The sequence below is a fragment of the Apostichopus japonicus genome, chromosome 10 (assembly GCF_037975245.1).
Source record: "Apostichopus japonicus isolate 1M-3 chromosome 10, ASM3797524v1, whole genome shotgun sequence".
Taxonomy (NCBI): domain Eukaryota; kingdom Metazoa; phylum Echinodermata; class Holothuroidea; order Aspidochirotida; family Stichopodidae; genus Apostichopus; species Apostichopus japonicus.
In genome coordinates, this window is record NC_092570.1 from 17,849,904 (window position 1) to 17,876,431 (window position 26,528).

At 36.5% G+C, this 26,528-nt stretch overlaps 1 protein-coding gene across 17 annotated transcripts in view; it reads left to right on the forward strand.

The window, feature by feature from the left end:
- Nucleotides 1-26,528, forward strand: part of LOC139974722 (guanine nucleotide exchange factor DBS-like) — a 104,232-nt gene that overhangs the window by 38,822 nt on the left and 38,882 nt on the right. For 9 of the 17 annotated variants that reach the window (XM_071982090.1, XM_071982091.1, XM_071982079.1 and 6 more), the window contains 7 exons: nucleotides 3,592-3,706; nucleotides 5,202-5,228; nucleotides 10,686-10,776; nucleotides 14,603-14,719; nucleotides 18,056-18,172; nucleotides 21,812-22,080; nucleotides 23,190-23,304. In XM_071982090.1, the coding sequence (XP_071838191.1) occupies nucleotides 3,592-3,706; nucleotides 5,202-5,228; nucleotides 10,686-10,776; nucleotides 14,603-14,719; nucleotides 18,056-18,172; nucleotides 21,812-22,080; nucleotides 23,190-23,304 (851 nt within the window). Of the gene's footprint in view, nucleotides 1-1,178; nucleotides 1,199-3,591; nucleotides 3,707-5,201; nucleotides 5,229-10,685; nucleotides 10,777-14,602; nucleotides 14,720-14,792; nucleotides 16,225-18,055; nucleotides 18,173-21,811; nucleotides 22,081-23,189; nucleotides 23,305-26,528 lie in introns of those variants that run through there. The other 8 variants (XM_071982082.1, XM_071982087.1, XM_071982088.1 and 5 more) reach the window with 6 other exon arrangements.

Below are 26,528 nucleotides of genomic sequence, written 5' to 3' on the forward strand. Positions count from 1 at the left end.
ATTCTACCGTGCCTATAAAGTCCAGTAAGTTTTGGAGTTTTGGAATAACTATCTGGTCATGTGATTACAATATTACCTTGAAGGGTGTTTAATTAGTGCTTTACAGATGATTCGTCTACACATATTACAGGTGTACTGCCTATACATTGGTTCACAACAAACGTGATTCATGCCACTGGAATGGCTGACCTTCAAGCCTGTAGTCAGCTGTGGAAATTTGATAATTAAATGCATCTAAAACTTCCAAATTCAAATAAATTCAGGCTATATTTCCATGTTTTAAACGATAAAACTGTTTTAATGTCTGTGCTTGCATGGATGACATAATATACTTGTGTATGAGTGAGAAGAACACACCAGCTGTATATTGGTTTTGTATAGTAAAATCAGATAGCATAAAAAATGGGTGTTTGATGATCTTGTAAACAAATTTTGTCTTGTTCTAATACACACTCATGTTGAAGAACTGTCCAAATAATAACAAATTTGGGGGGGGGTGGGGTGAAAAGAGGGTTGGGCACCGGAAGATAGGATGGGAGGGAATTCATGGGAAGGCCAGTCAGGGATATATGCTAGGAAAGCGGGAAATAGGTACACAACTGAATATAAATCTATGACAGACAATCCAATGGTTATTTTCCCATTTAATTGGAATCAACTTGCAAATCTACATGTTCAAATGTTTGACTGCTCGTTCTATCTTTGTTAATATGGATTAAGTTTTGAGGAGGAATGAGGAGTTACTTTATTTATTGACGTACCAGTAAGGGGACCTGCACTTTTGTAAAGATAAAGAAAGGACTTGTAAAGATTCTGTGAAAGCATAAAGTTTTGAGAAAGGTACTCTTTGTAGAAATAAATCTCTCACATGTTACCTAACACCCATAAACTGGTTGTTTTCTGTGTGTCAGTTCTCCATAAGACTATTGAGCTTATTAGTTAGGTCGTTTAAAAGTTGTATACAAAATAATGACCTGATATTCCGAGACAAGTTTTAGCACGAATAGTTTCTCTTAATTTGGACGTTCCTCTGGGTTTCCATTTCATAACATGAAAACATCGAGTCTGCACGTGAAGCAATTTCTGGATCTCATAGCAACAGGAGAAATATAATTCTTGAATGGATCACTTTCCATCGTGAACAAATTTGGTTGAAATGTTGGAAATTTAGACAAATTGATGACCTGACTGTATAATTGTGAGTGTAGATTTCTGTGATTATTGTGCCCCTGATCACTTGGTTCTGGGTTAGGCTATCTTGTATGCTTTGTTCATTTCTTATCTTATTAGACAGATGAGTCTCTATCTGCTATCTTTTATATTTATAGTTTCATCCGTAATTATTGCATCTTAAGAAGCTGACAAGGGGGAAATGGTTTATTAATAGTCTATAAACATGTACAGTATACTTCGTCATGTAAATGTGTGTTGAAGTTGGCATCTAATATAGTCCTGTTCATTCATGCATGTGTAAGCGAGGCCGATCACGGTAAACGGCGTAGAGTTCGGAAGGATACAAAACTACTGTATACTATGTACAACACTAGGAACCGTGCGTAACATATATTTAATCAAAGTTCTTCCTTGTAACACCTCGTGGCCAACCAAACAAGCCTTCTCCACTAGCCAGCAACTAGCTAACCCTAACCCTACTGTTACAAAAATAAAGGGCATCATTCCTATATCGTCTTAGCAATTCGGATAAACAAATGAGGGATAAAGGTTAAGGGTGAGAGTTAACTTTACAATTGAATACAGTCATTTGTTATTTCATTAAAAATATCGTGGGCCAGCAGTCTTTATTATAAGATGTTACACATGCAATGAGTTTAATTCTTATTCTGACTATAACACAATGTGCCCGCAGATCAATGCTTACAGTCTGCGGTAATACAGTAATAGTGTGTTTGTTTATTACCACTTCTAACGTCATTACATCAGTTAATTAAATTACATACAGTGAATGCTCATATAGAATACAGTGGCCTGATTGGATACATGTGCAATATATTCAACACTAACATCTCTGTGAGTGTATATATGGGTCTATAGTGTACGTAACAGTTAATGTGGTAATATGTGTGCATAATTACAACTATGGCTTATAAGTACTAAAATGCATAATGCATGTAATAACTGTACAACATAAAACTTCACTATGTAGTACAGTAAGCATACTCACTACATATGAGTAGTGATAGTTGCTATGATAGATGCTGTACAACATGAAACTTCACTATAGTACAGTAAACATACTCCTCCTATGAGTATAGTGATGGTTGCTATGATAGATGTATGTGATTACCAACCTAAAAGTAACTTCCAAGTGAAGTGAATTTGCTACGTTCGATGCTATTTTATGGTGCCTACTTTTGAAGTCGACACCTAGTGTGATCCTGGTCTACTCAAGTCACAGTTTGTGTTATTTGGAACCTTTTTCATTTCTTTAATTGTTAAATATAAAAAATCAACAGATTATGAAAAGTTTACCCCAAACCATGTTGTTATAGTTAGTATGCATGTCTATTACCTGTTCATGTCATATTACAGTAATTAGATATATAGTTATGTGCTCATATGGGTCCACCATGACTTGTATACCGTATACTGAGAGTCGATCCGCTAGTCATGTTTTTTGATTACCCTACACACATTTGTGTACATAGAGAGATTGAGTTCATCTTGTGAAGTTAGCACTAGTGAAGTTAGCAGAGTGTTGCCCTTATTGCTATCAAAATTTCTTTGTTTCAGATTGAGTGTTTTCATAGCACAGAAATTAGATTGTTTCTTGTGTTGTTGTTTTTGTTGTTGAGGTAAACATCTGGTGATTTTTTTTCATCTGGAAGGTTATATCAACATCATTATAAATGGATAGTGAGATGCCTGAACAGTACAGTGTGAAAAAAACACTAACAAAATTTCATATAACACAGACCATATATCATATCATACCATTCTTTTCTCCTTAAAGCAGCAATAAGGATTATAGTCAGCCTTGTGAGGAATACACAGCATTGAATTTATCAGAGAAAAGCTTTATTGTAAGCTGCTTTAATGCAACATAGTTTGTCTGTTCAGTGGTCTACTATAAAGAAGCATGCACAGAGGTATTTTAAATGGCTTACCCTACGTTTGAGTACAATACAAGAGCCTAGTCTCTGCACCTGTACAACAAGCATTCAGCCCTTTAAATATATATAACCTGATCACATGACTGACGATATGAAACAGGAACATATTCTAACCTCCTTTAATTGAGGATTTTTATTGCGTTTTGCAAACTCCACACTTACAGTATCTAACAAAAAGTTAGTGTGAACATGAGAGCAATTGTGTAAAATAATTGTAGTGAATATTTATATTAATACTTTATTGACTCTTGTTGGTCATTTCAGTATATAATGGCACTACCAGCTGTCATAAAGTACCTAACCAGTGTTAGTTGCTAGGAGTTTAAGTCTATTATTAGGATTTTTGTGCTAGTATTGTTTCCTTAATAGGTCATTTACATATATTGATGTTGACTACACATCAATGTAATGTTACAGAATCATTAACAATAATTTTTGCTTTGCTCTGTTTCATTTCCAGGAGGGAAAACTGAAGAAGGCTACCCTATAGTTATTCTACCAAATTGCCCAAATCTTGCCTCTATACCAGATGAAGAGTTTGTCAAATTGATGACCTATTTAGTTAGAGTACCCAGGTAAGTTTATTAGTTATGGATGTGAAGAATTGAGAAGAGGGGTGGAGGTGGGGGGAGGGGAAGAGGAGGGAAAGAAAATTATTCTTCCACATTTCCCTCATCTTATGTCCGTACCAGATGGAGAATTTGTTGACCTATCTATTGGAGTACTTACGTAAGGTCTCAACTGTGGGTGTAAACATGTGGGAAGGGAGGGGGGGGGATATTAGGATTTTGAAATTGAAGACAGAATGAAACAAGTTAAGAATGGGGGACATTGTGATGTTTCCAAACTAGTGTGTGCCTTAAAATAGTGACCATATCATGAGCAAAATTCATTTCACAGCAAAAGTTTGTATTAGTTTGTTACAGTGTATGTTTTACTAGAGTCTGGGCAGGGTACAGTAAATATTCAACAATATACTCATTGACAGGAAATAGGGGGGGAGGGGGGGCTTCATTTATGCTCAGAGTGTACAGTCAATGTAGGTTCATATGGTGTGTACCATGTAGTTGCTCATTGATTGGATTTGAATTGCAAAACCCCAAATGACTTGACTGAATATAACCACTGTTGTTTTGGCAAGTTGACTGTGTCTGTTGTTATGGCCGTGAAGTGCCGTCTGCTTCTTTCATTGCGAAATTTTTAAAATTTGGGGGAAAAAGTGCATCATTGTGTTAAAATAACTGATGCAAAACAGAACGAATGATATCATTGATATGATCATATGTTGAAAATGCTCGAACAGCCAAATAAAATGCTTGTGAAAGGCAAACTTTAGCGAGTTGATTACTGGCACTTACAGTAGTCATTGAAGCATAGCTAGGATAGTTGGTTCTTCAAAGGATCAACCATGCACGTACAGCTTACCAAGATTTTCCAAAATAAAACAGAATCTACAATTGTTTTGTGGATCGCTCGAATCACCTCCAGATGGTTTTCTAAACTGCACCAAAAAGGATTTATAGGTAAGCCAAAACTATGGGGTACCCCTGTACATTAATGATTGGCTTATTTTCAAGTTTTCAATTGTGTACTGTATATGCAAGGGATAGTACATGATAGCAGAAAGAACTATAAGTAAAGTAACAGATGAGGAATCTCTATGGCGATACAAAATGATGGTCTGGCTAGAGAAATGGAAATGAGTCAGCTACTTTGTACGTTTTACTTCATTGGTTTATTTACAGTAGCTTTATCAGAGTAATACAAGCTCTTTGTCAACATGTGATCATAGAGTGAGAATATTTCATCTAAGCAACCAGAAATATTCTTACACTTGTTACACTCTGATTATCATGTTTATGTTGATACGTACACACCATGAGCTGGATGCTGCGATCATAAAGGTAAGAAAGAATCCTGCATGTACAAAGAAAGAGGGGGGGGCGGGGGTATTGTACTTATAAATGAAGTGCCTGTGTGCATAAATATGTGTGCCAAAGTGTTATTCCTCCATCTGGAGAATAAACAGAACTGTTTGTTCATAACATTTGCTGCTTCATTTCTCAACAGTTATTACAAAGGATTAGAGGTTGAAAGGTACATACAAACCTAAAGTTTTGTGGGTGTTTGCTGTTTGTTTTTCTCAAACTGTAAAGTGCTGTGCATCCATTAAAACAGTAAACACTTGTATGCTTTCTTCCCTTTCTTATCTGTCCATAATTTCATGTTCCTGCTGTTAACACAAACTTAGAAAACTTGCGGTGAATTACACAAACTGGCATGCCTGTCTTGGGCCCTGTTCACACTTGAGAATGCAAGGGGAACTGGTACTGTGAGGGGGATCAACTTTTTAGTGGGAATTACTGTTCACACCTGAGAATGCAAAGGGGAACTGGTACTGTGAGGGGGATCGACTTTGTAGTGGGAATTACTGTTCACACCTGAGAATGCAAATGGGAACTGGTACTGTGAGGGGGATCAACTTTGTAGTGGGAATTACTGTTCACACCTGAGAATGCAAAGGGGAACTGGTACTGTGAGGGGGGATCAACTTTGTAGTGGGAATTACTGTTCACACCTGAGAATGCAAAGGGGAACTGGTACTGTGAGGGGGATCAACTTTGTAGTGGGAATTACTGTTCACACTTGATAATTCAAAGGGGAACTGGTACTGTGAGGGGGATCAACTTTGTAGTGGGAATTACTGTTCACACTTGATAATTCAAAGGGGAACTGGTACTGTGAGGGGGATCAACTTTGTAGTGGGAGTTACTGTTCACACCTGAGAATGCAAAGGGGAACTGGTACTGTGAGGGGGATCAACTTTGTAGTGGGAATTACTGTTTACACCTGAGAATGCATCCGGGAGAACTGATACTGTGAGGGGGATCAACTTTGTGGTGTGAATTCCATTTCAGGGAGGATCCTGATCCTAGGGGCAATAAAGTTTGTAGTGTGAATTCTTGGGGGATCATGTGACTCAAGATCTCTAATTATTTCCCCTTAGACTGTGGGGGGGGGGCTCACTGTAGTACTAGTTACTAAAAGCTGAAGGATTTGTAGATAATCATCGTGAATTGTTTTGCCCTTGTGTAATGCTTTTTCATTTGAAGTTGATCCACCACCTTTTTAAGATGTGGACTTTTCTAGGGTCATCTTTATTACATTCCCAAGTGCAAGCAAGCTCCTGATTGCTCTTGTGTTCTCAAATGTGAATAAGGTCTTAAAGGGTAATAAAATGGACTCATATTCTTGTTTTTGGTAATGTTTTGACCAAATTTATACATAAATGCTCATCATGTTTCTTCTAAAATAAGAACTTTCATATGGATTGTGTATCATTCATCTCATTACAAGAAAATGACCAAAATTTCCTTACTTGCCTTTTCTCATCAAGACATCAAATTTACTGCAGTTGGATTATTTTATTCTTCTTCATGGTCCATGTTTTCATTAGTCCTACACCAGTAAAACCAACATTATATTAGAAAAAAATAAAAAATAAACAAACTTGCAATTATTACAAGAAAACTTCATTGTCATCAGTTTGTCTAATCATCTCATCATTTGAGATTTTTTTCTAGAAATTTCTTAATAATTTGTTAAGTATGTCATGTATTTTCTCTCTTCTTTAATACTATTTACACAATTATGGGTTTAAAAAAAAAAATTAATACTTATTCCACTCAATGATGGCTAATGGTCTATTTAGAACTCTGGCCACTCATTGCCTCTTTAAAAAGTAATTTGAAACTGTTAATGCTTGACTGCAGTGTGGTGGATCACACCAATTGGAAATTTTCCTTCCTTAGTACAAGTTTACATTCAAAGTATAGTTAATTAGGTAATATTCATCTATCAAACCTAGAATAATAAACATCATTTATACTGACCAAGTTTGAAAATTAAAATCCTTAACTAATAGTGTGTACTATAATATATAGACACGTCCATTTCTATGAAGAGTTGAGCAGTATGTAAAAGTCCGGCCTTGCCAACAGTAATAATTAACTATGAGCGAGCCACAGATGTAGACTACAGGCTGTATATTGTTTAGTGAATGCTAGGAAGTGGTTGCCATGGTGATTAGAATATTACTCAAGAATTCCCAGAAGCAAAAGTTTATCAATTAAATAATACTCAGATAGAAAAAATAAAGGTGTGATCATACGATCAATCAACGTTACTTTTAGACTACAGTTTATGCAATATGGTAATTTATAGCTTGCAGGTATTCACAGCACCATACATGTCACCATGGTAACCTGTAAAAACAAGAAAAATATATTTTTGAGTGGTCTTTTCTCTACAATACTCCTTAAACACAATGCAGTGCAAGGCATATTTTTGTTTTGGTACATTTCACCTTGACCTTTTTTTTTATAAATATGATTTCCTTTCCCATGAATGTTTGATCAAGCATGTAAACCAGTACTGTACATCCCTTGAATGTTGCAAGTATATATGGTTTTTGCTATGAGCCTGCAGTACTTGTAACTGTATTGTGTGCTTTTTCCCTTACTAAACCCTATCCAACCTGTTAATCATAACAGCTTTCTACTGTAAGTGGGACAAACTTGTGTAGGTGGTATGAAAATAATCTAATATTACTGTGTCAAATTGATTATAACTCTTTTCTGATGCATGGACTTTTCTAGATGTAGGTCAAACTTGTGTAGGTGATCTAAAAAACAATCTAAGTAGAGTTATTACTACAAATGAGAAATTGATATAAATCTTTTTTGAGACATGGACAGAAGTCCTTTCATTTAGATGTCAAATGTATTAGTAGAAATAAAAATAACTGTTCAAGCAAATTTCAAACTTGTCGTAACTATTTTCTTAGCTTTTAATACTTGAACATTAATAATTTTGCATTTGGCAACAGTTGGTTGATTGCCACCATCAGCTGTCACACACACATTGGCTGCCATGGTTACTATACATAGCACTGTTTGTGTTGCATGCGTCCTTTGAGCAAAACTGCACCAAAATGGTTAGAAATGATATTAGTCATGTCTCATTGAAGAACAAGTAAACTGCAGATGACATTATCAGTCAGAGAACTCATCCCTATAACATAAAACATTTTCAGACCAATGTTGTTGTGGTCAGAGAAAGAGAGTTTATAGGTCCATTTTGCCTGATCATTTAGTTAACAGACTAAAAAGAATTCATGCCAAAATTGAAAGTTTAACAACCAAGAAGGGGTTTTCAGACAACATTCTGCAATTTTTGTTTGATAAGTACTGTATTGTATGTTTGGTTAATTGTAAATGTTTCACTATGTATCCCTTGTTTTAATTGTTTTTTTGTTTTCAAACCTGTATACATACTGTAACATGTAATTATAGCTAAAACTCCATCTAAATTGATTAATCTCTTTCCATAAATCTTTAGATATCAATTTAAGATATGAACGCTCATTGGACTTGTTTGCTATGCTATACATTCCTACAACAAATCAAAATTCCACAGCATTAGTTGATAGCGTACATTGCATTTCATAACATCATTACAAACCTTGTAGATAACATATTGCATCCAAGCTGGAAGATTAGAGATTTAACTAAGATTAGAAAGATGAGCGATTAGAAAGATTAGAGATTAGAAAGATTAGAGAAGAGGACTCAGTTTAAAGTAATTCTATGAAAATTGGTAAAATGTAAGGTAGAAGAGACACAAAAATAAAAGGCAACTTACTTGCTTGCTCCCTCATAGAATGTTTTAAACAAGTTAATATTTTCAGATCATTTATATAATCGCCACAAGTTAATGCAATGTGTATACTCTTGTAATTTTAGACAAGTAAAGACAAATTTCTTTGTGTGTGGTTGAGGCATATATAAAGCAAAAGAATAATATAGCATATGTACACAAAGATAATAAAATATAAATAACATATTAATAAAGGTATTACAGAAGAATAATAAAAGTAGTGTAAAATTGCAGCAATCATGAAAGTGAAACGTGAAAGCCATTAGGGAAACGATAAATGTCAATCCACAAACTTATGATTTCCACCTCATTAAATTTTCCCATTAAATCAGTAATCCTTTTCGCTTTTTATGTATGTCATAGAAAATTCACGCTGCATGCTCTTCATCGAGTGGTCTTGTTTTATTGTCACGGGCAATTGCCATATTTTGGTACTGTGTGGTATCATTTTGATGCTTATAGGCATACTGTATATTATACATGTTTAAACATCAATCATCGTTGGATTATGTGTGCAATACCAGCCACACAATCTCCAATCTACCTTAATTGTCAACTTCTGATATTTTCATAACGTATTTTAGTAGAAAATTTTCTGCTATGACTGTCTACTACGGAAAATGTGACAACAATTTGGAAATCCTGAAATGAAAAATGTAATCATTATTGATAGAAAGTAAAACCATCTTATGAAGATGGGTTTTTAAGACATGATCTAGTTTTCATATTTGCATCAATGTGAAAGGTACATGTGGTAAATTTTTACTTGCAAACACAATTTGGGAAATTCACTGTAGAGTCATTAGGGATTCATGGTAAATCACTATTTAACATATAAAAATGTGAATATTCATTAGGAGGTTGGTCTTGTTCTATTTCATACAGATGTTTGTTTATGATCTGCTCATTATAACCTCAAATATAGTCTGTCAATGTATATAAATTGTTGTCATGAAACTCATTTATAATGTTGCAAAACTTCTGTTCTTCAAATCAACACACATCTTGTCTCATTTGCTCGAAAAAATTTGTGTCTAGAATTCCTCTACATATTCAGCTATTTATAGCAAGATTTTAAGTAATTGAATTCTATAAGTTTGAGGTGATTTGAGGTCAAATAAAAACTGGATTTCTTATGCTTCACTGCTTCTAGTATATTCTGCACCTGTAGGGAGTAAATTTGCACCGTACTTAGCTTTGGTGATTACCAATTTGCATAAAATGGTAAAAATTACTGAGGTTTTGTGTCCCCAAAGTGTTACATGTACAGTATGTCTTGTGTTACAATATGGACAGGTTTAAATGGATTTGTTTTGCTATATACCACTAGTTAAATTCTTATTTGCCCCAAATGCTTGTTTATTACAGTATTTTCCGTTGTGGGATACAGAGTTACAACTTGTACCCTGACAATTTCTACCACGGCTATTAAATCCCAAGAAACTATACCTGGGAATAATAATAGATGGCACCAGTAGTGTGCAAAAAGAGGGCGGGGGTGGGGGAGGGATGGTCCCCCACCTTTGAAATCCTGTGCCCACCACTATAGTTAGCATTCGTCACTCCCACTTCAACGTTTAATGTCAGACATTGTTTTGGCTACGTGCAGACAAAGGCAACGTTCCATCCTGGAAGAAATAATTCCATTACAGCTTTGTGCTTTAAAACCTTTCACAGCATGCCATCTTTAAGAATCTATAATTATTTAGGCTTGCGGAATATCTGACCCCTTTCCGTATCATTGATTATTTGTGTGTGATATTTAGGACAGTTATGAAATGATGGAAAGTAAGTAAAATTGTTTTCCCTCTTGTTATTCCTCTGAAACTTCCTTAGTCGTTTAGATTGCAAGAAAGGGTTCGCCATCGTCATTGACAGAAGAGACGACAACTGGGCAGGATTAAAGAGCACTCTGATTAGAATAGCAGTAAGTATTGATAAGAATTAAAAAAAATATTAATAGTTCTATAAAAGCATGATAGACACAAGGTGAGTGTAGAAAGAATGACAAGTTGGAGGGGTTGGGAAAGAGTGGGAGGGGTTGGGACAGAGTGGGTGGGGCAGGGGACATAGTGGGAGGGGCTGGGACAGAGTGAGAGGGGTTAGGAAAGAGCGGGAGAGTTGGGACAGAGCGGGAGGGGTTGGGACAGAACAGGAGGGATTGGGACAGAGCGGGAAGGGTTGGGACAGTCGGAGGGGCCGGGACAGAGTGGGAGGGCATCTTTGTGATTGAATTCTATTATTTGTTCCTCTGGAGGGAGGGAGAGTTGAGATTTACTTTCTCTCTAACCTGTCTCCATTAGAACTACATATGCAATAAAATCAATCTAGCTTTAATACAAATGTTGATAACATTGTCATTCTTTGCCTGCACTGACCTATTCCAGGGTCTTGTGCTTTTGGGGTTACTATGAGGATCTTCTGCTTTTGGGGTTACTATGAGGATCTTCTGCTTTTGGGGTTACTATGAGGATCTTCTGCTTTTCGGGTTACTATGAGGGTCTTCTGCTTTTCGGGTTACTATGAGGGTCTTCTGCTTTTCGGGTTACTATGAGGGTCTTCTTCTTTTGGGGTTACTATGAGGGTGTTCTACTTTTCGGGTTACTATGAGGGTCTTCTTCTTTTGGGGTTACTATGAGGGTCTTCTGCTTTTGGGGTTACTATGAGGGTCTTCTACTTTTGGGGTTACAATGAGGATCTTCTGCTTTTGGGGTTACTATGAGGGTCTTCTGCTTTTGGGGTTACTATGAGGGTCTTCTTCTTTTGGGGTTACTATGAGGGTGTTCTACTTTTGGGGTTACTATGAGGGTCTTGTTCTTTTGGGTTTACTATGAGGGTCTTCTGCTTTTGGGGTTACTATGAGGGTCTTCTACTTTTGGGGTTACAATGAGGGTCTTCTACTTTTGGGGTTACTATGAGGGTGTTCTACTTTTGGGGTTACTATGAGGGTGTTCTTCTTTTTGGGTTACTATGAGGGTGTTCTACTTTTGGGGTTACTATGAGGGTGTTCTACTTTTGGGGTTACTATGAGGGTCTTCTGCTTTTGGGGTTACTATGAGGGTCTTCTTCTTTTTGGGTTACTATGAGGGTGTTCTACTTTTGGGGTTACTATGAGGGTCTTCTTCTTTTGGGGTTACTATGAGGGTGTTCTACTTTTGGGGTTACTATGAGGGTCTTCTACTTTTGGGGTTACTATGAGGGTGTTCTACTTTTGGGGTTACTATGAGGATCTTCTTTTGGGGTTACTATGAGGGTGTTTTACTTTTGGGGTTACTATGAGGGTCTTCTTCTTTTGGGGTTACTATGAGGGTGTTCTACTTTTGGGGTTACTATGAGGGTCTTCTTCTTTTGGGGTTACTATGAGGGTCTTCTGCTTTTGGGGTTACTATGAGGGTCTTCTACTTTTGGGGTTACAATGAGGATCTTCTGCTTTTGGGGTTACTATGAGGGTCTTCTGCTTTTGGGGTTACTATGAGGGTCTTTTTCTTTTGGGGTTACTATGAGGGTGTTCTACTTTTGGGGTTACTATGAGGGTCTTCTTCTTTTGGGGTTACTATGAGGGTCTTCTGCTTTTGGGGTTACTATGAGGGTCTTCTACTTTTGGGGTTACAATGAGGATCTTCTGCTTTTGGGGTTACAATGAGGGTCTTCTACTTTTGGGGTTACTATGAGGGTCTTCTACTTTTGGGGTTACTATGAGGGTCTTCTTCTTTTGGGGTTACTATGAGGGTGTTCTACTTTTGGGGTTACTATGAGGGTGTTCTACTTTTGGGGTTACTATGAGGGTCTTCTGCTTTTGGGGTTACTATGAGGGTCTTCTTCTTTTGGGGTTACTATGAGGGTCTTCTACTTTTGGGGTTACTATGAGGGTCTTCTTCTTTTGGGGTTACTATGAGGGTGTTCTACTTTTGGGGTTACTATTAGGGTGTTCTACTTTTGGGGTTACTATGAGGGTCTAACTGCTTTTGGGGTTACTATGAGGGTCTTCTTCTTTTGGGGTTACTATGAGGGTCTTCTACTTTTGGGGTTACTATGAGGGTGTTCTACTTTTGGGGTTACTATGAGGGTCTTCTGCTTTTGGGGTTACAATGAGGGTCTTCTACTTTTGGGGTTACTATGAGGGTGTTCTACTTTTGGGGTTACTATGAGGGTCTTCTGCTTTTGGGGTTACTATGAGGGTCTTCTTCTTTTGGGGTTACTATGAGGGTCTTCTACTTTTGGGGTTACTATGAGGGTCTCTTACTTTTTGGGTTACTATGAGGGTCTTCTACATTTGGGGTTTAAATGAGGGTCCTTACTTTTGGGGTTACTAGGAGGGTGTAATATAAATGTTTAACACCTGTACTGCTGACTCCCAGTCCTGAAAATCCAACAGGATATGAGATCACATTGAGACCAGATGACAAAACAGAGAATCAGTTCTCAGGCTAGAATAATACCAAGAAGCAGGATGTTATCAATTTGTATGAACTCATACAAGTGTCTCAGGTGTGAATGCCAGTTACATTAATTGCTGCTTGGTGATGGCAAACATTAAATATCCAATGCAAACATTAGTCAGTGTTCAGGATATCTTACAGGATAGATCTGAAGTAAATGACTTCCTTGAATTATTAATATACGATGTTAAAAAGGATATAACTAATATGGAATTTATGACAATTATGTTGGGGGGGGGGGGTGTTCCATTAAGGCAATGGACTCATTGACCTAATGGTTTGTGGTTTAAAGTAGAAGAGAGCCAGGACTACCATCTTTATATGATTGAGATAAAGTCTGTCAAGCAGCAGAAAGAAAATATTGAAAATATGAAAAGAAAAAGTAAGGAAAAACTAAACATTGCAGACCATTGTGGCGTGCGATAAAACAGAGTTACAAAATGATGCAAACCAGAGTTTGTTAAAGCTGTTTTCTTCAAATTCATCTCGTCTGTACAAAAACTATGTAGACATCGTAAATTGCATACCGTTTAATATAAATGGAGAGGAAACTTGTACAGTTGTGTGTACTGGATTGTGGATGCACCCTATGGGGGACATGCACCCAATGTGGACATGCACCCTATGGGGACATGCACCCTATGAGGACATGCACTCCATGGGGACATACACCCTATGGGGACATGCACCCTTATGGGGATATGTACCCTATGGGATGTCCCCCAGGGGATGTATAGATGTGGCACAACACAGTGCCAAGGAAATGACTGTTTGAATTGTACACACTTTGGTGTGTGTGTGTAAAGCTGTGTATGCGTAGGCCATGGTCCTTCTTTCAAGACTGTAAACCTTCAACTTTGTAATCATTGTAATCATGAATGTGTTCATGTCTTTTTCTGTCATAGTGCAGATTAATGATTATGTTTTTTTCAACCTATTACAGCTTAAATGGATATTTCATCTTACAAATCTGAATATTTACAAACTTTCAAACTTTTGTTAATAGTTTTTACAATTTGAAAAATGTATGAAGTGTCCTGCTTTAAAGTGACGTATTCATAAATAGTCGAAGAGGTGAAGGGATTCGACCTTCTCCTACAGATTCAAATTTTGCCATGACTATACATACCTTTTTATTACCAACTTATTTCCTCTTCTGAGAGACTAAATTATTTCTGATGTTAAGCTTTCTCCGGTAGAGGGGAAGCAATTGAATGATAATTAAGGTAAAGCTTTATATGTTAATATTGACTTGAAATGTCCACAAGTCATATTTCATGTGGTTGGAGTTACTTGCATCTTTCTTCTTTCTAGCAGGGTTACTTTCCTGGAGTTATACAATGTGTGTTTGTCATCAAGCCAAAAGGATTCTTACAGAAACAATTAGCAGACTACAGATTCAAGAATTTTAAAGATGACTTTAAATTTACTGTGAGTATTATCGTTTATGTTTTTTATCTTAGTATGTTGTGTAGATTTTTTTTTACCTTGCCCTTTCATTACAAGATCAATGCGGTTGTATATTTTAAGCAGTGTGTGGAAATCGGTCAACATATTCACCAACGGTAGTGAATGTTCACCAGTGGTATTGAATATTCACTGACGGTAGAGAATATTCATCGTGGTAGTGAATATTCAACAACAATATTGAATATTCAACAATGGTATTGAATATTCACCAACGGTAGTGAATATTCACCAACGGTAGTGGATATTCATCAACGGTAATGAATATTCATCAACGGTATTAAAAAATTCACCAAAGGCATTGAATATTCACCGACGGTATTGAATATTCACCGACGGTGTTGAAAATTCAACAACGGTATTGAATATTCACCAAGGTATTGAATATGCATCAACTGTATTGAATATTCACCAAAGGTAAAGATTTTAAAGAATCAGCAAATAAAGAGAGGACCAGTTTTGGTGGTTGTTTACTTCCTGCTGTTATAATTTTGAGGCTTGGCTGTGAGTTTGTGTAAACATGGTAGCACTTGGTTAAAGTGTATCATTGAGTACCACTTAATGCTACTTGAAAAAAACAATATACTGTACCATAGAGACAAAGTTATTCACAAAAGATTGCTTTCGTTCATATGACTCTCATGTCAACAAACCTCCGAATATTTTCAAGTGGGCGATGACGAATGGATATGTTCTATTTGGTCGATACACCGGTTTATCTGTCCATCCAGAATACCATATATTTATTTTTCACCCGCTAAAGATTTTACTCTTTAAGCTGTGGAAGCTCTTTTAAATCTAAAACCAACACAGGATGTAAGATGACAATGAGCAATACGTAAGCCAATTACTACATTAGAGCATCGCCCTGGAGGTGGAAATTCACACAGTACTCTCAGAGCTGTAACGACTTGGCAGAGACATCGTCCCGACCAATTTGACAAAAGAAAAAACCGGGGCTGGTTGATTAATCACAAGTTGTCAACAGTCTAACATAAGGGGGCGCAGTAGCAGGAGACTTCCCCTTCACTTCAAATCAAGGTTTCCTCTTTGTGCGTAATAGGAGCCTTCCTGCCATTGAGACTCCTAGATTCAACGATTCAACTCTGGCTGTTATTCTTTGAGTCATGTCACACTGTAGTCTTTCGACTATAGTACCTTTACACAATATATGAGCTTTGAAGCTCAATTTAATGTCATCTATTGTTTTTTAGGAACGTTCCTCCATAAAGTAATTTAATAGTTTTTTCGGTCGAATGGAGCACCCTTTCATTATTCGTTCTCAATTGCGGAAGATTACCGTTCATAACTGCTGGATTTTAAGGGATTAATAAGTTATTGCTTAAAAAAAAAAAAAAAAAACTTCACTGAGGTTCCTGAATACTGTTGATGATGTTAGTACTGACTGAAGTATAGTGTAAAGGAATTTTTATGTGTACGGACGTTAGTTACGACTATGCACTCCAAAGGTAGGTAAATAGGACTAGGTTCAGTTCCAAAATTGATCTCTGACTAGCATGCAAAGTAAATGCTATCCATTATCTGGTCTTTAATTAGTCTAAAACCTCCTTATATAATAACTTATATAATTTAAATTAAATATGATGCAATTTAGAAATATCATAGCATTACCTGTATATTTGACATAAGTACAACAGCCAAGGTGATTTTAATTACGGAAAAGTTTTATACACGAAAAGAAATGTTGACATTTTCTTTGGTATTTCTCGTGCTAGCTGCCGAAGGACCATAAGAGGTTCTGATAGGGGCTTGATGTTAAGCAGCTGACGTTATTTCATGGGGGAGGTGGAGGGATAGGTGGGGGTTAATCAGACAATCAGCATTTAGTAAGGTATTTTAGATATATAATAATATCCTGTAGTACTGTGATTCCTCATGTACTAATGTGTATGTATGTGTGAGAAATAACAATAAGCTAGCTGTAACACTGGTCTTTGCAAAGTTTATTCCTTTGATTTTGCACTTGAGAGCACTTTTGACAATGAAACATTTCATTAATAGATATTTCTACAGTTGATTGCTTTTCCTGTTTATTGATTATAAAGAAATAGGTTTGTAGCTTTTGCTACTTTTAAATAGTATTGCAATATCATGTCTACGTAAAACACGTTGTTAAGTTGTAGTTTTGCAGTTCAGTCTATGAGCAGTTTAGGAAGTTAGTGCCCCCAAATAGTGGTTTCCTCTTAGGATAATGACAGCGCCAATGTGGGTTGAAATTGAAAGACTGGATTATATAGTCGCCATTTTTAAAGTTGTGCAAATCTACAGTACCTAATAGTTTTCACCATTTATATCAACATTTTGATAGTTCAACTTGTTGCCCTTTTAATAATAAGAGTTGTTTGTGTAGTAGGTGCCACTATATCTTATTGGCATGATCTCAGTGAACCCTTTCCATATTATTTTAGACATCCCTTGCAAGTCAATCAGTCTGGTCTGTTTAGGAAGCATGGGTCTATTATTAATGGTAGTGTGGCTCAATTCTTTTTGATATTTTATTGTTGATTTCAGAAATATGCTTTGTTTGAGATTCAAATTAAGCAAGAGGAAAAGAGCTTTTGATAGTTTTTTAAAATAGTCTTGAATCCTGTTTATTTTCCTGACCAGCAATTCTAATAGGTTAAGCCCTGCTGAAGCGAATAAACTTGATCACATGACATGTTTTATTCTGTCACATTCTAAAGATTTAATCATGTATATTATGTAATCTGCCATCGTAGAACTATGTTCAGAGACCATTCTGGAATAAAGAGTTACAGTAGTAACATGAAATATTCTTCAACGTTATCTAGTGGGTATGGTTAGTGATGCTAATTAAACTTTACAAATGTATACACATGTTTTATCAGTTATCATTCATAGACATAATCGTGTTAGTGAATTTCTGCTATGTTTGTAACTTAAAATAAAACTGAAATTTGTCAGCAAACTGCTTATCCACTTAAGAGCCTAAGTAGAAGTAAGAGTAGACGTAAGTGGGCCTGACATTTCGATCCTAGCAGGATCTTCTTCAGGGGCTGAATGACAAGTAACAGTAACAGAAGGGACAAGATACAAGCATAAATTACAGATAGGTTCATATAATTTATCTGTATTCTGTGCTTTTATTTTGTCCCTTGTAATTTCTGTTACTTGTCATTCAGCTCAGATCAAAACGTCAGGCCCACTTACTTTCACACATGTTTGTAAGTTCTAAGATCATTCTAGGGCTAAGTTACCTACTTTCATGAAGGTATTTTACTTGACTGTGTTTGAATTAAACTCCTATTTTTCATTTAGGTCATCTTGTTGGATTCTGTTCAAGAACTGCATGCACGCATTGACCCATCACAGCTGACCACTGAGCTGGGAGGTACCTTAGACTTTGACCTCACTGGCTGGATAGAAGATAGAATGGTGAGTCTAGTGCGGTAGAATGGTGAGTCTAGTGCGGTAGAATGGTGAGTCTAGTGCAGTATAAAAGTGAGTCTAGTGCGGTAGAATGGTGAGTCTAGTGCGGTAGAATGGTGAGTCTAGTGCGGTAGAATGGTGAGTCTAGTGCGGTAGAATGGTGAGTCCAGTGCGGTAGAATGGTGAATCCAGTGCGGTAGAAAGACTAATTTAGATTGCTACCAAGTATGTTATCTCACCTGAAGGTGGAATTGACCACACCAGTCATGTCGACCATTACCCTGCTACAAGAGGGATAGTCTACATCATAGACCTGTTTTGTTCATGGTCATTTGGTTACATGCTGTCATATGGTATTGTTACATAATATCACAGTTGTTTTGCATTTAATTATAACAATTATCTCATCTTTTTTCTTTTGTAAATATATTTCTTAATGATGGAACGTTTCCCTTTCACAGAAAGAAGTTAGGTTAGAGGACAGCCTTTATAATAGGAAGGGTTGTTCCTCTGTAATCTGATATTTATTTTATTCCTCCCTTTAATACCCGTCTCCTATACATACGCACGCCGATCTACCATACCTACAGACTGGTAACATTCCTGCACTGTGCCCCCCCCCAATGACCCTTCTCTAAGGTCATTACCCTCATCCTTCTGGATCTATCCTTTCTCCAATCTTATAGATGACAGGTGTTCAATCGAAAAATACTCAAACCAGTCAGTTTTAGGGTAAATATGGTAACCACAATTGCAGTATACAGCAGTATAGGTCATTAATGCTTTGTTATTGTGACCCTTACATTGACCTAGTAGGTCATTAACTCCAAAGAATGGAATAATTAACCTTTCAAATAATTGTTTGGTTTGACCTAGGTACCATTGTTCATTTTACATCCTTTGTAAATTAACTTTAATTCCTGATGTAATAACTGGTAAACTTGAATGAACAAATTGTTGCAATATCTGACATTTAGTGGTGTAATAACAGCTGTGAGTAATTAACCTCAATTAATTTTCTCATTACTCATTCTGCTAAGAATCTGCCAGATTGGTCACTTCTGTTCGTTTAAATGAAAGTAGCTGCATGCTGTTCATATATTGACCTAGATTATCAAAGATAGGAACTTGTAAATCAATGTACATTGATCTGGTGTGTTACATCAGCCAAAGGGCAGTGTCTCTACCAAGATTCATTCGTGTCCGGATCACAACTTCTTGGTGCAACTAGTTGCAACTTCTTGATGCACAAATACTACTATGACTTTACAACGGAATGGTTATTATCAATATAGCAAAGTTTGACATAAGTAGTTCCAGAGTGACTATTTTGATGTGTCCCTAACGAGAGAGTAGACCATGTGACACACTTCTAATATGTGATCTCCTGTTTCATATGTAACTCTCCTGACTGGGTAACGGAATGCTCTGGAAGTGTAAAATAAAATGGTGTCGGTAAAACACAAACATGTAGGTTTATTTGCAGTAGTTGTAGCAAAGTTGCAGATGTTGTATACCAAAGGGCTTTTGACATTTGTTTTAACAGCCAAGTTGTTTGGATGTTCCAAATCAGTAAACATTCCAGGAGGGTTCTGGAATGCTGTAGTACTTACTGCCCTGTGGATTGATGAAAGAAAAATTTGCTGTTGCTATGGGTGTTGGCAATTTGTGGACCAAAGGGTGCACCCTACATTTTGAAGATTCTCCTGTTCTTTTGATTCCTTGCCTAATGCAAAATAATCTGCCTAGTCTGCTACCATGTGTATGTTAGTATGTCCCTTGCATGTTTTTGCATGTATGACATTGATTTATTATAAAGTCTTTGTCAAGTATGGGTGGGACCTTGAATTACATTTGATAGTCTAAATGGGAAGTACATGGTATTTCTAGTGCTGCAATATACCTCACCTAGTGCTTGTGTTGTGAAGGACAAAGGACAAACCCACAAATTCCAGAATTTTAATGTTCTTATTTGCAAACAATCCCAGGAACTTTGAGTACCAGTCACTTTAATGTCTATGTTTACATTAGCTTCAAAGATTCTCTGGATATACCTTTACATTAAGCCATACCTTCTACAGACTATATGTCAGTCTGGTTTGAGAACATCACACACCAAAAGAATACCTGAATCAGAGGATAAATATGTCAACAGATCCCTTCAAATATCTTTCCCCCTGTCGACAGCTCAACCCTCTTGTTTTATGCATCTGTAACATTCCTGGTTTATACCCTGAATTAATTAAACTTCTGCTGGTCTGATCTGTGCAGGGGAAGTGAGTGGTCTGGAATGGACTTTATTATCTGATTAGAGAGGTCACTGCCAGACATTTCAAAGGTACTTACTAATCCCAGGATATTGGTCAAGCCTTCCTCTAGTCTCAACACTATCTAGAGAAAGAAATAATCTGTTTATCTTCCATAAGGAAGACGTATGTGAAGAGACTGGCATTTGTTTATTTAATGCCATAGTATTCTGGTGTTCCTGAGGAATTAGTCACGGTCGGTTCATCTGTAAGCTATTCGACAGCAAACAAGTCATAAAATTACCGATTTATCGGTCTTTAACGATGAAAGCAGGAAGGAACTTCTTCATGGTTTGGTTGGGCTTTAATAGGGGCTAGCTTCAATTATTACTTATATTTCAGACTATATATATATGTTCTTACATTTGACTCGAAAGCTGTAAAACTGGAAAAAGAAATCGGTAATGTGGATATTCTGTACTTGGTTTGATGTTTGTTAGGCTGGTTGCCAAACTAAACAAGCTTTACACAGTGTACATGTATTGATATACAGTTTTACAAAGGGCTCAGTTTAGTTACTATTTAACTTCAATCTCCTCATACCTGTTTACACACAATAGTTGCACTCTGGCTCTACGACGTCTAGAAAACTTGTTAGTATTATCCTCTCCCCTTGACTGACCTATTCTGGTCTATCGCCATCTCTCTCATTCTACAAGCCAAAGTGTCTGCAGCACATAAAAACTACTAAAGTTCTTTCTCAATATTTTTTTATGTTTGGTACTTATTTTTCATAGTATGTTTACATTTAGTTTTACAAGAGGGCTCAGTTTAGTTAGTATTTTAGTTCAATCTCCTGTTTACACACAACTGCACTCTGGTTTTTCTACCGTGTTTGCAGCACATAAAAACTACAAAAGTTCTTTCTCAATATTTTGTGTGTGTTTGGTACACATTTTCATGGCTTGTTGAAGGTCATACAGATGCCATTGGAACTCTTTGTTTCCTGTTAAATATGTGTTGAGTTATGTTAGTGGAAACTCCTGTTGCTAAGAGCATTTAATGGCAATCACAAAAAAGTTTACGAAACATCATTGTAATATATGAACTTTATGGGGGGGTGGAAGGGGGGAGGAACTTGACTTACGACAGAGAATGCTTGAGCTTTTTCCATGATTAAGTTAGTTCATTTCACCTAAAGTACCATGTTGCACTCATAGTTTACATTTTGCCCTGAATTATGACATATTAACTTTAAAAAACTCCCTCATTGATATTTAACTCCACGCTGGAATGACATCGTGTTTTTAGAATGTAGCTTGTGGTCTTTTTCACTTGGACGGCCATTTTCCTTTGTTATCCAGTGTTTATTACAAGGTATTGTTTTTCTTTCGTACAGGCCATCGAGAGATTCGCCAACAATTGTAAAGAAAGAACCACAACAGTACAGAACTTCTTGAGAGAATGTAAGCACATGGAATTGCCAAACGATGTGGAATCTGCCACAATCTTGCTGATGCAACATCGGAAACGCCACATGGACTTGAAGGACGACATGAAGAGCGCCATCAAGTACGGGAGGACCCTCCTGGGGTGTTTAAAGAGACCGTTCGAGGGAGACGCCTCGTACAACCCGGATGAAAACTCAGTCCCTGCAGCTCTTGACAGGTGAAAAAAGACAAGTTAAATAAAAAAAATTCACGCCAATTATAAGCCCGGGGTATATTAAAGAATACAGAGTTTGCAACAGTTCTTTCATTTGTATAGGTTTAACCCTTAGAGACTTATTCACATGTACTGAGTCTACCGAGAAAGATTTACCCAAATGATGTTTTCAGTCAAGAAACCCCCCCAAAATAATTATTGATTAATTTTGTCGTACGTCCTGCAGTTTCATCGTAATGGATTTATTGATTGTTACGATAAGGCTGGGTAATAGATATTTATTTCAGTTGCTTATTTGTCTGTGGGTACTCATAATGTTGACATGGTCTGCATACCTTCAAGAACATAAATTGTACAACCTTTTGTCTCTGTTTTCATCCATTCAACTTTTCTTTGTTTCTTTCTTCTGTTGGTACCCTTTATCATATATACACTTCCTTCTAGATCCATTTACCCAAATTATAAATCTATCCAGCTTTTATCCCAAGGTTAATATAATCAGCTTTGCACTTCTCCTCTTACTAACCCAATTGTCTCGTTCTCAATTGTGAAATACATCTCCTTCTATTGACCAAAGGCAAGGCAAGCACAGCTGTTGTCACTCTACTGTAGTTCCATATTATATTTATATTTATCTTTCCCTCTTTTTTTTTTTCTGATCCAGTCACACACGTTGTATCTGCCTGCTCTGGTTTCTGTCATTGTTTATAGAAAGGGAGGCAGTGGCTGTTCATCGTAACAACCAATGTTTAGTCATTCTGTTATCGAACCAGTCGAAGCCAGCACATCTTACAAATATAGATTGTCGCTTGGAATTCGAAACGCAAATAAGGAATAATTTCAGTCGGTTTTATTGGTGTAAATGGTGTAGAAGTAGCCATAGAGAATATGAATTTTGTTAAAACTTGATAATCGGAGCCGGATTTTGTAACCACCTCATCCTTTGGCTTTGATAAATTTTTTTGTCAATCGAAACTACGTTATTTTCTTGCAAAATTAGGATTGGTCACGTTTGGAATCGATCAGGAAATTCCACCAGTCAACTATTTTGGAATAGTATTATTTCTGATAGTAAAAGAGACATTTTTTCCTCCTTTTTTTCAACTGTATAGATTAATCACAGATCTTGAGACGACTCTGTCTGCATTTGAGGAGAAGTGGGCTGGTTACGAGAGTCGACTTGTGATGTGCATCAAAGTCAGACAATTTGAGGTTGAATTTAAAGAGGTGAGTTTCTCTATTTTTTAGATTATTTTGCTGATTGCGGCTTCATTTGAAGCAGTTAAGTTGTATAATTATATTTGTCTCGGATGTATTTATACATATTTACATATGTATGTATGTATATAGAATAAATTGGATGCATTCGAATGTTGTTTATATAAATAAATATATATATAAATATATTTATATATATAGAGTAGGTTGGCGTCTATCTTGGCGCAGAGTGCTCTATGTCCATTGGACAGAGCGGAATATATGTTGATACTAGATGAGACTAGTGGAACACTAGTAGTTGTAACTCGGAGTTTCACGCGTTATAGTGATTGTCAGACAACTGATCGTCAGACAACTGCTCGGCAGTTGTCTGACGATCGCTATAACGCGTGAAACTCCGAGTTACAACTACTAGTGTTCCACTAGTCTCATCTAGTATCAACATATATTTATATATATATATATAAATATATATATATATATACACACATATATACACACATATATATATATATATATATATATATATATATATATATATATACATATATTATATATACATATACATACATTTCATTAACAAAAGTCTGTTTAAAGTATCTCTTTGGAGATCCGGCTTCAGGAATCACAAATGATTTCGAGTTGGTTAGCATTATGTTTGATCTCTAGAGCAAGGCAAATACGTCACCAAAACAGAACTAATATTGTTCGATACAGGTGACAAGCGCCTACAGTGGAATTACGACCTTCCTTAACGGTTTCGAATCTCTGGACAGGCAATCGGCGTCCATGGCCTGGTGGTTAGGGTGTCCGCATATGGGGCGGGGGGCACGGGTTCGAACCCCGGTGGAGGCTGGAGGTTTTTCACTGTTCTGGATTTTCCAACTCCTTATGATTTCAATTATATATATATATATATATATATATACATATATCATATATATATACATATATTATATATACATATACATACATTTCATTAACAAAAGTCTGTTTAAAGTATCTCTTTGGAGATCCGGCTTCAGGAATCACAAATGATTTCGAGTTGGTTAGCATTATGTTTGATCTCTAGAGCAAGGCAAATACGTCACCAAAACAGAACTAATATTGTTCGATACAGGTGACAAGCGCCTACAGTGGAATTACGACCTTCCTTAACGGTTTCGAATCTCTGGACAGGCAATCGGCGTCCATGGCCTGGTGGTTAGGGTGTCCGCATATGGGGCGGGGGGCACGGGTTCGAACCCCGGTGGAGGCTGGAGGTTTTTCACTGTTCTGGATTTTCCAACTCCTTATGATTTCAATTATATATATATATATATATATATATATATATATATATATATATATATATACATATATATATATATATATATGTACATACATATATGTATAAATGTAAGTTAACATATATATGGTTAAATAGTTTAATTATTAATCAGAAGCCCATTAAAAATGTTAATGTAGACAAACATAATATTAATAGATGACATTTAAATAAACATCTCTGTGTAAGTTTCTTCCCAACTCCCTTTCAATAATGCAGGATAAAAATTCTGCCATTCATTCTTTGCACAAGTGTGAACGATTAGCAAATGGCAATGACCAATAATATCCATTAATCTAACTAATAAGGTGTGAAATATTTTACATGGAATATGAAAACAGGTCCAGTTTATACCTGGCATGCTACAGACATCAACTGGACTGCCATGAAGGATTGTTTAACTGGAAGCCCTAGGTTGTAACAAATGTTGTAAGCGTTTGGCTGGATTAGTCACTTTGTTTTGGTGCTACTTATTCCACCTGAATGACCCGACATATAGCTGATACACATATATAGTACATTTTGCTTAGTCCAGTTACATGTTTCAATCATTTATTGCCTGGTATAAAACCTTTATTACTGTGCTTCCATTCACCATAGTAAATTGTGTTTAGTCCAGTAAACCTTTATTACTGTGCTTCCATTCACCATAGTAAATTGTGTTTAGTCCAGTAAACCTTTATTACTGTGCTTCCATTCACCATAGTAAATTGTGTTTAGTCCAGTAAACCTTTATTACTGTGCTTCCATTCACCATAGTACACTGTGTTTAGTCCAGTAAACCTTTATTACTGTGCTTCCATTCACCATAGTACACTGTGTTTAGTCCAGTAAACCTTTATTACTGTGCTTCCATTCACCATAGTACACTGTGTTTAGTCCAGTAAACCTTTATTACTGTTACTGTTATTACTATTATCTTGTTGTTGATTTATCCTTGAAAAATGAGACATTTGGAATGTTTGTTTAGATGTCAATGTCCTCTGTATTTATAATTTCATCAAAATGCAGTGTATTTTGTAGAAATATTAGTTTCATCTGAGTTCAAAGTGAGTTCAATATTGTGAAGGCAAAGAAGTACATTTTCATCTGAATTGACATGACATCATCGACTCTGCTTTTACATCATGCATTTACAAAAACATCACAAAATTCAGACAAGTCTGTATCTCTGGTTATTAAAAGGAGAATACACTGTTGTCAATGTTGTTGAAATGCATGTTTTATGTAGGCAGGAATTGAAATAATGCATATAGAGAAAGAAAGGGGGGGGGGGGAAGAATTCATGAACCAAGAAAATCTGTTAAACGATAATCTTCAGCCAGCGAAATGTTCGTTTATTGAAGCTGTCATCAGTTTGAATCCAGTGGAGAGTAAACTCCTGCTTTTAATCAAACAGGAAACAGCAACGACCGATGCTGTTCCTGTTCATTGTCCCCAGAAGGGACAGTGATTCATCCGTGTTTTCATTAACTGTAATATTCCGTTCAGCGTCCTGGCTGCGTAACGACCCTATAGGGTAATCATAGCGTCGTCCATAAAAGTCTGCTCTAGTCGCTTAGCTGTTTTACTGGCAATTTCATAATCAATAACATCGTCTGTCCAGCCATCGGTGCTGAAGAGAGGCCCGTGTAGGATTCATAATTATCTCTTTTGTCGTTTCCGGTAGTGCACCCTCCTTGGCTAAAATCTTCCATAGTAAGATGGATGGACACTTTTATTATAGGTCATACTAGTTGGCTAAGAGAAGTATTCCTTGCAGATAAACAATTGCACCTGTGGGAGGACTAACGGATTTCACATTAATTACAGATGCCCTGGGGATTGATTTTTTATTGTGATTGAACTAATTTTTAATTAACTGGTTAATTGTTGGCAGGAGAGTACTGAACAGGCTCTTAGTAGT